Genomic DNA, 12547 nt, shown 5'->3' with positions numbered 1-12547 from the left:
GAATGATTGTTTCTCTTGGCGATGAGTGCCCGTTTCACCCAATGTGGAGGGCAGCCAGACCTTTTGAGGAATTTGGAGCAAGACAATGTGTCTTCTCTGCTCATGTGCACTGGCCAGATGCAATTCCAGCTTATGCCAAGGGATGCATCAAGCTAGTGTCACCTTGACCCTGGCCTGGACATCACAGGGGCGAAGGCACTGCCCTCCCAGTAGACTGTGCTCCTCTACCCCTGCCAAGGGAATCCTTGAGAGAGAAAAGTTAATGGAGCTGGTGTCCTGGAAAAGCATAGATGGGGCTGCTGTGGCCTGTTCCCCTGCGCTGCCTGGGGCTGGGCAGCTGCTGGAGCCCTCCTGGGGCAGAGGGACTGGCCACAGGCATGGCCCAGCTTTGGTCTAGAGCAGCTGTTAGAGGTGTCTGCTCTTCCCTTGCTTCAGGCCTCCCCTACAACATCTTATGCGAACAAGAGCATAAGCTGTGCCCTGCTGTCTTGGGTGAGGAGCCCAGCCAGCTGTGTCTATCTTCTGCCTCCAGCAGTGGCAATAGGAGGGTCCATGCAGAGAAATCAGGAGGGGATTTCCTCCTCTCCCACCCCTGTGGCCCAGCTCTGCCAGTAACAGGAAAAGCAGACTGAAAGATTGGTTTGACCCTTATAGGCATGCTCCGTAAATAGGAGGATAATGGGAAGTGACCGCTGAGCCCATCACCACGATAAGCATTGGCCAACAACTTGCCCTCTTTCTACTGTCCATGTGAAAGGGAGAGGGGCTCTGTCCATGTGCTGGGGAAGCGTTTACCTCATGCAAGTCCTGCAGCAAGCACCACTACGTAGCAACCTTGGCAGAGAAGCCAGAGCTGAAGGGCTTTCTCTCCATCCTCCCTGGGAGGAGACACCTGGACTGACATGTCTGTAGAGCAAGCTGCTTTCCTGTGTATTAGGGAAATCATGGGTCTATTGAGCCTTTATCTTTCATAGGTTGTGGATACACTTTTCTTCTGTTGGAAGGCGAAACTTGGGTTTAAAACAAAGTTAAGACTGCAGCTGTCTTTCTCTACCAGGGTGGCCTCAGCCCCCTGTCAGTCTTAGTTACTGCCATGTAAATATCTCAAAGCTAATGGACTTGCTTCAGATACTTAAGAAAGAGTGCTATCAGTAAAGCTTGGGAATAAGCCAGTGAACTCTTCCCTGGAATTTCTGGGTAACTTTGGTTCATGTAACTCAAGATGCAAGGAGACACATTTCTGCAGGGATGGAGAATAGCAAAAACTGATTTACACTAAAGCTGAGTATAAGCCAGCTGAGGCTTTGTTCCAGGAGATTGCGGTCAGCAAGAGGTAACCCCTTAAAGCCTCTTCATTGGGTGGAGAGGTATTGACGTGCAACAGAACAGCCTCTTTCTTGCCAGGAGAAGCCCTCTGTCTAGTATTTTCTCATGTGGTTTCATAGCCCCTTCCTGGCTCGTTCTGCTGGCTGTCATGGTGACATGCAATGTGAGAAAGACAGATAAATAGTGTGAATACCACACAGGTGGTGAACTTCCTGAGTGACAGCTCTGGGGAAGGGACACTGCAGAGCCTACTCAGAAACTAAAATCAGAATAACAGCCAATTTAGCTATATTAATAACTTCCTCTGATCTTGGAGATAGTGCTGGTGAAAGATAGAGTATCACAGGAGACTCTGAGCTACTGCTGTTACTGTTGCTATAGAGCCTCACAAAAGGATCATCTGTAGACTTTGATCTCATATCAGTCATGAGCGAAAAATGGCTTTTTTTGGAACACTGAATGGATTTTCTTCAGTCTAACAAGCCATTCCTGTGGCTGACATTTGAACAGTTTCTCTTAAGTTTAGTACTTTTTTTATTTAAAAAAAAAAAAGCAAGCTGTTCCTAAAAGTGTTAGTGTGAGTGTCCCTTTTGAGGTACTAAGTGGAAGGATTGTGGAAATGCTCTGAAACCTGCATGTATTGTAAAGAAACGTGGGGAGCTCTGCTGTGGTGTGAACAGGTGTGAGGAGTCTGGATCTGCATTCCAGAGAGATGGGTCGGGGTGCCTAGGGATCTGGGAGTGCGATGCAGGGAAGAGGGAGACTCTTAATTTCATTTAAATTGTATTTAAGGGTTTGCTTTCTTAGCTGATAGATTGCTGAGCACACCCAGTTTCCTGATCATGTGTTTAACCCCTTCTGGTCCTTATATCTCATGACTGAATTAATCTTTCCTTCCTCTCACGCGTTTTCTTTCTTGTTGCAACCCAGCAAGAATGGTTTTGTGTGGGTTTTAAATACTGAAACTTCACCTGGCTTCTGGCTACATTTGAGAGAGACCTTGGACAGACTCTGTAGAGACCTAACACTGTAAAATACTTCACAGTATGCTTGTCAAATACTGCTATTCCAGATAATAAAGTAAGGGGGGCAATTAAACTTCCTAGCGGATCCAAAGGAAATCCACATGCCATAGCTTTTCTGCATGGGTGCAGAAGGGTTGTGTTTCCAGGTCACTGGTCCTGATAAAAGCCTGATGAGGGACTGCTGGCTGCAATGTTTAAGCACGGAGGATTTATGCCCAGTGGTGTTGGTAAAGTGTGGGGGAGACCCAGGGAGGTTGGCTGGTACCTAGAACTGAGCTCGAGCGCTTATCGCTAGCACTAACAGGAAGATGACTGCTGCTGGGACAACTTCTATGGAGCATTCACTGTTGGCAGGTCAGCCTAGCAGGAAGGCTGTTTTCTGGGAGATTAGATAACTGACTGACACTCTGTCCCTGCACTGCCTTCAGTGGGATAGGATATGCAATGTTAAGTATTGTAGGCAGAGTGGCCAAATTCTTGAAGCTACCTGGTTTTCACATGGTGACTGAGACATACTCCTTACATCAAGGAGGACGCCAACCCTCTTGGCCCTGTAGCTTTGCCTCCCTTTTTTGCTCTTGTGTCATGGTAGAACTGACTGAAGATGCTTATCTCACATGTGCTTTGCATGCCACATTGGAACACTCTCCTCAATCTAGAAAAAAACAGGAACGCTTTGTCTAAAGGGTGTTTAAGAGTTGCACTGGTGACAAAAGCCCCAGGTTGCTCAAACTCTTTGAATTCAATTGCTTCCTGTGCAGCATGTGCATGGCTGAGAGTTAATGGCAATACAAACCATGGCGGTGCACATCTTCCCTATTTTGATGATGTCTTTGGGCTGCTTTCTCCAAAGCTGTGCACCCAGTGCTGAGAGGGGGTCATGCCCTGGTCAGACCACTTAATTCTGTTCCTTTGGGTGGAGTGTTTTCCCCAGTCCTGGTCCCCTAGTATTTCTTTTCCCCGATGGTGGAGAGCGTGCAGAACTGTGGCTGCACCTGAACTCAGAGCTGCATGCATGCAGTGTGGGCATGTGTAACGAAGGAGAGCTGTTTCCCTTGATTATTCAAGACTGAGCTATGTGTGCGTGTGTAAATTTGAATGACTTTTCTTCTTTTCATAGGCATAACGTGGGGCAAAGTGGTGTCTCTCTATGCTGTGGCAGCTGGGCTGGCAGTGGACTGCGTGCGGCATGCGCAGCCAGCCATGGTTCACACCATCGTAGACTGCCTGGGGGAGTTTGTCCGCAAGACCTTGGTGACATGGCTGAAAAGGAGAGGAGGCTGGGTAAGAGATACTATCTGATCAAGCTTGCTTCCACATATGCAGACCAGAAAATATCTCAGTTGATGAAAGTCAGAGTGCCCCCACTGCAGCTTTATGCAGAAAAACATTGAATGAGATTCTTTTCCACAGCTCTGTGGCCACCACTGTCCTACTTACACCTGTGCTAGACTCCATATAGCTCTTACTGCCTCGTGGTCCCGTCCTCGACAACATCAGCTATTCTGGTCCTCAGCTTCCTGCATAGCTGTGCCAGACTAATTCAATCCTGACCCACCAGGGCCTCTTCTGTTCCTATCCTGAACATCTCTGGAGCTGCCAGCCAGTCATAGTGGGAGACTGTAAATATGCATCATTCTCTTGGGCAGCTGTTTTCTAGAAACTGAAGAAAATGAGGCCTGCCAACTTAATTCCCCTTTCACCTGCCCCACAGTTCCCCAAGTAAAAGCTTAGTATATTAATGTGACTTGACACTGTAAGGAATTTTAGAGGGATATTAAAACCTGGTAGTTTGTGCCATTCCCTGACTTTACCTTGATGATGCTCCATTAATAACTTCTGATGTAGCTCAAATTGTAGTGTGCTTATGCTTTGAAGGGCACTACACATACACTGGCACATGGCACTAACACCCATTGACAGTGGGAGGGCTTGTGGCTCTGTCACTGGCCTGCTCTGAGACTGTGGGTAAGGCACGGTGCTGCTCTGCGTTTGAGTGTGGCTCCATATCGTATGGTTTTAAGGATCTGATTTCTTTGGTTCTCTCTATATGCAACAGGAAATACAGTGCTCCTGTGGAGGATGGTTCAGAGTAAGAACTTTACTTTGGTGCTGTGGAATAGCCAGACACCTTTCTAGTGACCTCCCCAGGAGACAGAGGTGACTGGTTGGCTACGTTAGCGGTTGGTAGCTGGGTGATGTACATAGGTACCAGGGTCTCAGTGCCTTTCTGGCAGGTATATAGACTCCTTGGAGCGATACAGCCAAAAGCACTTTGGTGTACTGCATGGCAGATGCTGCCTGGAGCAAAATGTTGCCATATGACACCACTGAGCTCATGGGACATCTTGTTCCCAAGGCATGCACTCTTTCCAGACCGAGCCACAGTGGCAAATTCCCTCCTTTCCAAGAGGTGATATTTATTCCTGAGCCATCAAGAAATGGTCAGGCTTCCCACCCCGCACAGACCCACAGAGAAGGGGATGTCTTTTTCCAAGCTGATCATTGTTCCTCTGTGCTGAGACTTCCCAAGTGTGACTGTAGCTGATTCAGTCACCTAGTTTCTCCAGGAGTGAAGGCACCTTTTTGATGAAGGGCAACTGGAAAAGTAGCGTTGTTCTGATTTTGGATCCCTTGCATTTACTAAGTGTCATTGCCACCTTAATCATCCCTGCCCTCTCTAAAAATGTGTGATCTTGAGGCCAACTGAGTCAGGGAACTGTTTGGTTGGGCTGAAAAGTAACCTTTGATTTGAATGCCCTGATCTCTTTCATCTTGTGTCTGCACAAATAATTGTGCCGAGGTAGGTAAAGAGGATGTCCTGGGAAAGCGACTGATTAAGAACGGTGCGTTCCTGCCTGTAAAATCCCTGCCTCAGTATCATTTGAGGCTTGCTTTAACTGGGTACCTGTAGAGCTGGTTGAAATGTATTCTCTGAAACAATTTTTCCTTTGGAAAAAATCCAGTTTCATTAAAATTGAAATGTTGCATAGGAACATGTCTCCTCCTAGTTCCAACTAATATTTTCTTTGTTTTGGTAAAACATGCATGTTCTGATAAGTTAGCATCTTGTTTTAATTTTTGTATTATATTATTAGAGTTCAAAACAGGGTGTTTTGATAGTTCCAAATGGATCTTTTTGGAAAGTTTGTTGCATAGCAAACAAGCTGCAAAACCCATCCCCAGACCAGAAGTCGTTCTTTGCAGCTGAGGAGATAAGTCCTGTCCGCTGCTAGCTCCTTCTGCCGATCATTCCTCTTTAGATGGCCAGCACATTTCTATTGGAGTTGCTGAACCTACGCTGCTTGCTCTTGGGATCTGGCCCTAAGAAAGGGAAGCCAATCTCACTGCCCCTGATCAAACAAAACAACTGTGAAAGCTGCTGGGTTGTGCTGATTACAGCCTGTCTCCAGTACCCTTATCGGCAATTTTGGGCTGCAACAAGGAGATATTTTCCCTCTAGAAATGAGTGGTTCCTTCAGCCTGTGGAAAGGCTGCTAATCCTCTTGCTATCTTGTGCTGTGCTTCCCTGAATGTTCTTCCTCTTGATCTAGGCACTGCACCATGAAATTTCCCAGCCTTGTTCACAAATGAGCCAGACAAAACAGCTCTGTAGTGGGGACCCTTTCATCTGCTGCCTGACCTAGCTGGTTGTTAGTTTGTCTTGGCATGGAGTCCTTGTTTCCCCTGTGCACATGGCCCCTGTCTCTTACACATCAGCTCAGGTTGAGGCTGCCAAGAGGAAGTACTGTGCTCCGAGCTGTTTCAGAAAAGCCACCATGGAGACCTTGGAAAGGCATTTGAAAGTCTCCACTCAGCAGTAGGTTCCCATACTGCTTCCATAAGGTGGAGAAAAACCCTACCCCCCAAAGCCCAACCCATAACAAACCTCTTAGGAGAAACAAGAAATGTTTAACCCTTTGAGGCATCATCTCTCCCTGGGGAGAGTTTGCAGCCTCAGTAGTGGCTTTACAGTAGAATAGAAAGATGATTCTTTTTTTAGCAGCTGTTACATACATTTACTACAAAGAAGAGCATGTGACTTGAACTTGTCTGAATAATTAACAGGCAAAGATCAAATTGCCATAACAACAGTTTCAGTGTCTCACAAGACTCAAAGACCTGTTTTATTAAGTAGCTTTGAAATTTTCAATTCCAGTGCCTTATCAAGTATGTTTTATTTGGATGATAACAGCTAAGGCAATTGTTAAACAGCTGAGTAATTTTGTTTATCTAAGCAAGCACCATACAAATTTGTAAGTGCTTCTGACTGCAGCTCCTCTTGATTAGCCGCAGTGAGGTCATTGCCTTTGGTAGGGCATAGCACAGCTTTAAGGAGTTCACACTTTCTCATCTGGAAGGTAACTCTCTGCAGCTATAATCAACCTGGTGTGCATATTTGGGCCTTGTACTGGTTCACATGAGGCACTAAAACCCTTCAGAGCTTAGGTTTCTTATTGATCAGCTACCCTAACATCTGAATACATGCTCAGACAGGTACCTGCACATCATGACTTCTCTTGACTAAAGAGACAGCTTGACACAGCTGTGTTTTAAATATGACAGCGTGCCAGTCCCTAAAACTGGACAGGCTGAATCAGTTCAGACTTTTTTCAAATGCAAATAGGGTGAGTTTGCTAGGTCTTCACTGAAAGCATTTAGGCAGACCCATTTTAACTTTCCTCCACAATACAGATAAAGTACCTATAACCACTGGCACTACATAGCACATAACAGAAGATGCTGCAGTCTTGGCTGCTTGCTATGTTTGCTTGTGCTTTTGTAGCTATAGGCAGCAGCATTTCCACACCTTGGTGTTCAGCCTCAGGAGAATCCCATGTGCTAATTCAGCTTCCCCCTGTCATACTGTTTCTTCCCATCCTTGCATGCCTGTATTCATTCCTCCTGCAATCTCTACTAGTCAGTTATTCATGGGCTCAGCATCTCCTAATGCTCCCTGGAGAACAGCGGTGCGGGGTGATTCAGCATGCTAGCCTTTCAGACTTCCTTGTGAGGGAGGAACTGCTGGAACTGCATGGGAGGCTGTTGAGGCTGCCGTCAACAGACCTTTGGTCTGTAGGTGACAGTAGAGTCGGTCAGTGCAGCTGTACTCGCTAACCGGACACAGGGATTTGTCCCTTCAGTCCCCCTTTTGTTTTCTTCTAATTATTACCAAGGTCGGTCAGGCAAGGCTCACCCATGTCTTGAACGCAGGCGGAAATACTGGAAAAGATCATTGGAGTATTCAGCAGCTCTCGTGTCCCATTTTACAGGAGGAACATCTCAGGGTTGAGAGTCTGACTTCCCTCTGCTTGGTCAATGAGAGACTTGTGTCAGAAGGCAAACTTGGAAGACTGCTAAGCTAAGCTTGTGAAGAAAAAGCTTTTGGGGCTGATGAATATTTGTCCTCCTTGTGACCTGATTCTTCTTCACATTTGCCACCCAAAAGCTGTTTCTGAAAACCGTGTCAAGCTGATGTGCGAATGGTGCTCCCTCTGTTACAGAACTATAGTCCCTATCTCCTTGTGCTAGGCTGAAGTTTAACCACAAACTCAATTATATTGCTGGCAGAACTTTAATTTGATGCAATTTTCTATCTAGCTCTGTCCTGTTCTCTTTACCCTCCAGATATTTTCCACCTTCTCCTTCCATTGCTAGCTGAGATCCTGTCTTCATGAATTTGCTGGATTGTTGTTATTTTTTATTCATTGCAGGCCAGCTTCTATTCTTGTTAATACTTGAAACCAGCTGCCCAAGCGATCTTTAAATCTGGCCCACGCGTCTGGGAGGCATCTCTGCCAGCATACATATTTTGACAAACAAAGCTTGCATTGCTTTAGATTTAAATTGGGGGTTGGCTTGCTTGAATGAGTTCCAAATAAAACATTAAGGCAAGAGAAAAAGTGCAAGCAACTTGAGCCGATAATAAACAGGACAACCTCTGGGAAACATCTTGCTTTACAGAAAAGGATGAGAATGCTGATATTGCCAAGGCTTCCTAGCTCTTTTGAAAAGGGGAAGAAAGTTTTTTATTTAGCTATTCAAAATGGAAAATGCTTGACAATCTTCCTGTAGCATTTCTTTCCCCAGGGGTGGCTGAAAGGGGGATACTTCGCCTTGTTGATGCAGAATGCAGAAAGTGTATTTCGCAGAGCTCTTGAGCCTGATTTAATAACTTGCAGTGTGTGGAAGTGTCAGAGCAAGCATTTGTGGCTGTTGACGGTGTGGCAAAATGGTGCTGCAGCAGTGGTGGCACAGTGCCGGGGGTTGTGGGGCCGGGAGAGTCTGCAGCAGTGGCTGGTGTGGTTCTGGGCATATCTCTCTCTGACCTCTGTTCCCTCCTCATTAGGCAGACATCACAAAATGCGTGGTGAATACTGACCCCAGCCTTCGCTCCCACTGGCTTGTGGCCGCTGTTTGCAGCTTTGGTCACTTCCTCAAGGCTATCTTCTTTGTCCTGCTGCCTGAGAGATGAATCTGAGTCGCCAAGTGCAGCTGCCCTACCCCATCTTCTCCCCGCTCCAGAAGCAGTGGTAATGGCAATCTCTGAAGAGGAGGAAGAGAAGAACCAGGACAAATGAAAGGCTTGTTCTCCTCTCCCTTCAGCTGGGAGCAGATGATCAACAACAGTCTCCTTTTTGCAGCCACAGGAGCCTCTCTCACCATTAATCCTTTCAAGAGTCTTGTTTTCCTGGGTGACTTGTGTGTGTGGCCTGGACGTTGCCAGTCCCTGGGCATGCTGATTTCAGCTGTGTGGAGCGTGGACTGTCAGTTCCTTACAGCTGTGTTGCATGCTTATGCTAATGCCAGACAGAGGTGAGGAGGAAGGGGATATTATTTGAAATGGGATAGAAAATAGGAGAGGGGGAGAGTCTCTCCTTTGCTCCATGTGATTCCCCTTTTAGTCCTCAGACTCACCTTGCGTTGATTCTTGTCACCTTTGTGCTTAAACTCCACCTCCTCCTTTATACTAAACTCTGACTTGCTGGGCTCTGCCCCCAGCATGGTGGAGGGGATAATGCAGCTGTGGGTTTTTAACATGATAAAAACAAACATACTGTCATCAGATGCTTTTCCCTGACTTATCTTGGAAATCAGACTGAGTGGCTGTGTGAGGGCAGTTGCATGTGATGCAGTTTGCAAGTGTATTTTGTTGACCCCTCTTACTGCGCTCACGCTGTTTCAAACAGGAGAGCGAGGGGCAATGCCTTCAAGCAACAACTCGGGATTGAATTTCATAATGAAGAAAAATGTTTTCTCCACTGAGATTTCATCAGAGCTAAGCATGTAAGTAGTAAAGGCTGGGGGGCATGGGCAGGAATTAGGGGAACAGTAGGTGAACTGTCTGGTGTTGTGAAGGGGGAAAGCTGTGTCAAAAGTAGTTGCTTTATGTTTCTCCTTTAATGTCTTTGGAAGTACAACTCGCAGTCGTCTTTGTGGCAAACGATAAAAGAAAATAGGTGGTGTTTCAGTATTGCAAAGGGTATTGTATTTGTTTCCAGAGTTAAAAATTCCAAAAAAGGCCAGAACAGTGCAGAGACAAACACTCAGGCTATGCTAAAAATACTTCAGCTTTTCCCCTGGTAGAACATGTTAACGTGTTAAAACTACAGCTCGCCTGGTTCATGCTAGGAATTTAACCCATGTTGTTACCATGTCAGAAACGTGCTGTTTTCACCGACAGAAGCAGGGCCTCACTGCCATTGGCAGGGGAAGGCTGTGGAGCCTCTTCTCTGCCAAAGCCTTGTGGGAGACACCCTGCTCGGTGCCTTGCTCCCAAGAATGTGGTGTTGCAGAAAAACACTGTTCTGGATTAAGAACACGTGGCATTACAGGAGTTTTTGCTGGGTTTTTTTTTCCCCCCAATTTCCCTCCCACACCCTGTGTTTAGAAGGGCTTTACTGTTTCCGTCCAGAAGTTACAAATGGGTTTAAGAATAAAGCAAAGCCTTCACTTTTCGGTTATATCTGTGTGACAGGTTTCTGCTAGCAGTCAGTAGTGCTGTGCTCTGACCAACAGAACCTCTGGCAGAGCATATGTAGGTGGTTATACCCTTGCATAGTACTGCTTTTGACTGGTCTAGCCTTTTGCACTTCTGCTGATACCTTGACGTATGGGTACCGGGCCCAGCTTTACCCGTAGTACTACACCCGCAGTGAAGGGTGCTTTACCAGCTCAGTCTACTAGTACTTTTCCAGTAGTAAAGTACTACTAGTTCTTGTGGAGCAAAACCCTTAAAAGACAACTGCCCCCTGTCCCCAGTTGCCCAACAAAAACACTCACCAAGAAGGAGAAAGCCTCCTGTTCCATATCGAAGCTGCGTGCTGCCTTTGACAGTGTCTAGGCAGACTTTGGCTACACTATTAAAAGTTGGGGAGGGTTATACTGACGAAGTTCCCAGTGTGGATGCAGCTGATGGTGCCCTGAGGTTGGTGCGTTTTTGTGTGTGTAAAGCTTGCAGCAGTTCCCCAAATAAAATCAAATTGCCAAAGGAATTTTTTTTTCTTCCTGACATAATTATATCGGCATTAGGGGTTTTTCTGGCAACTCTCCCACTTGGGATTTTCTTCCTTAATTCCTGACAGATCTGGCTATGGAAACTTAGACCAGGTATAGCGTACGTGGTGAACTAAACTAATCACACTTTGAGCAGCACAGAGAGGATCCCCTCTGATCTGCAATAGATGCAGTAAAAGCCCTATAGTTCATTGCAGGGGGATGCAGCTTCGTTGTGTTAAAGGAGCTTATGAAAAAGTAGACTTTGGATTTCTGGAAATATCTTTGTCCAATGTCTTTGACTTGGACAGTTTCGCAGCTCGTGAAGTACAGCTTGCCTTATCATGCCTAGTGTTTTTGTGAAGTGTATGTGAGTTAATGGAGCTAGCACAGTCGAACACTCGGACTGTCAAGACCTTTCTCAATTTAGATGCTCTTTTGAAATGTAATACTTAAGGCTATGACTGCTTTTTCAGTAAACAAGTGATATCAGAGGGCCTGTTAAGGAACATATAGAGTTAAATGCATCAATTAAGTGGATTTAATAAAAAGATAATGATAAGCCAAATAAAGCAGCATTGCTGGAAAGGAATGTGTGTGGGTGGGAAGGGGGTTACACAGGCAGGCAGACAAAGACTCAGTCTGGATACTGCCGATAATGAAGAGGTGGTGGAGCTCCCCACAAATAGGTTTCAGCTTCTCTGGCTTTCGTCTGTCTTGTTGCATTTGCTAGTCCCTGCAACGTATGTACCAGAGCTGAACAGTGGGCTGCTTGTCTTGCACTTAGTGCTAAACCAGGGTGATACTCTTACCCTTCTCACTCCTTCTACAATAACCACATTGGCACTAGTCTTGCTACCAAAATAAACAGCAAACAGCATTGTGCGCACCGCTGTGCATTTGGCAAGCAACAGTCTTTAGCCTGATTCAGCCAAGTATTTATGTTGCGTTCAGTTTTAGTTGTAGTATTTAGGTATTTCAGAGTACTTCCAGAGGTCCTTTATAATCTCAGTAGTTCTGTGGCTCTGTGATTTTTTTCTTTCCCTCTTCTCTGGCCAATCCTACCTGGATTGGTACCATCAGGGTTGGTCGTTTATCACCCCAATAAACATTTTCCTTTTATATGATTGGTGATGGTCCTAGGAGTGTGTCTAATTTATTAGCTGTTAAAGAAAACCAAGAATGTAAGTACCAAGGTTAGTACTATTACGCTTCTTCATATTGAAAGCCTGGCTGTTGTTCCTCTTCCAGCATCAAGAAATGAAAACCCCCAAGCTAGCCATCTCACATTTTCTGCCCCCCCCCCCCCCCCCCCCCCCCCCAGTGTTTCCAATTATCTGCTTGAGAAAATTCCTTGTAGTGAAAGTTGCCTTCATTTTTTTTAAGCTGTTTTGCTCACATTGAATGTTCTAAGTGAGACTTATCTATGCACACACTGTCTTGTGGGGTTGCTCCCTGTCCCCACTCACCTTTCAGTCCACTGCCCAATTTCATCTCCTTTTGCTAAAGGGCAGCAGTCACCACAGGGGCAGGGGACAGACCTCCTTTTCGCACCGGGAAACGTGGCTGCTGTTCATCCAGTTAGGCAGCAGCCGCTTGGCACACGTAAAATCCAGCCAAGCTTTTGCTGTCTCCTGCCTTGCTGTCACACCAGAACAGGCTGGGGGTACAGGGGGAAGGTGAGGCTTTTGCAGTGGGGG

At 46.1% G+C, this 12547-nt stretch overlaps 1 protein-coding gene across 2 annotated transcripts in view; it reads left to right on the top strand.

Annotated features, from left to right (window-relative positions):
* BOK (BCL2 family apoptosis regulator BOK) overlaps window positions 1-12122 on the top strand; it is a 36697-nt gene extending 24575 nt beyond the window's left edge. Inside the window, exons 6-7 of one of the 2 annotated variants that reach the window (XM_076341871.1) lie at window positions 3472-3635; window positions 8701-12122. In XM_076341871.1, the coding sequence (XP_076197986.1) occupies window positions 3472-3635; window positions 8701-8826 (290 nt within the window). In that variant the 3' untranslated portion in view covers window positions 8827-12122. The remainder of the gene's footprint in view (window positions 1-3471; window positions 3636-8700) is intronic. The other variant, XM_076341873.1, reaches the window with a different exon arrangement.
* Window positions 12123-12547: the final 425 nt, after the last annotated feature.

Source organism: Aptenodytes patagonicus, chromosome 6 (assembly GCF_965638725.1).
Source record: "Aptenodytes patagonicus chromosome 6, bAptPat1.pri.cur, whole genome shotgun sequence".
In the NCBI taxonomy this organism is placed as follows: Eukaryota; Metazoa; Chordata; class Aves; order Sphenisciformes; family Spheniscidae; genus Aptenodytes; species Aptenodytes patagonicus.
The sequence above is the reverse complement of the archived record's forward strand: the minus strand, read 5'-3'. Positions and strand labels throughout refer to the sequence as shown.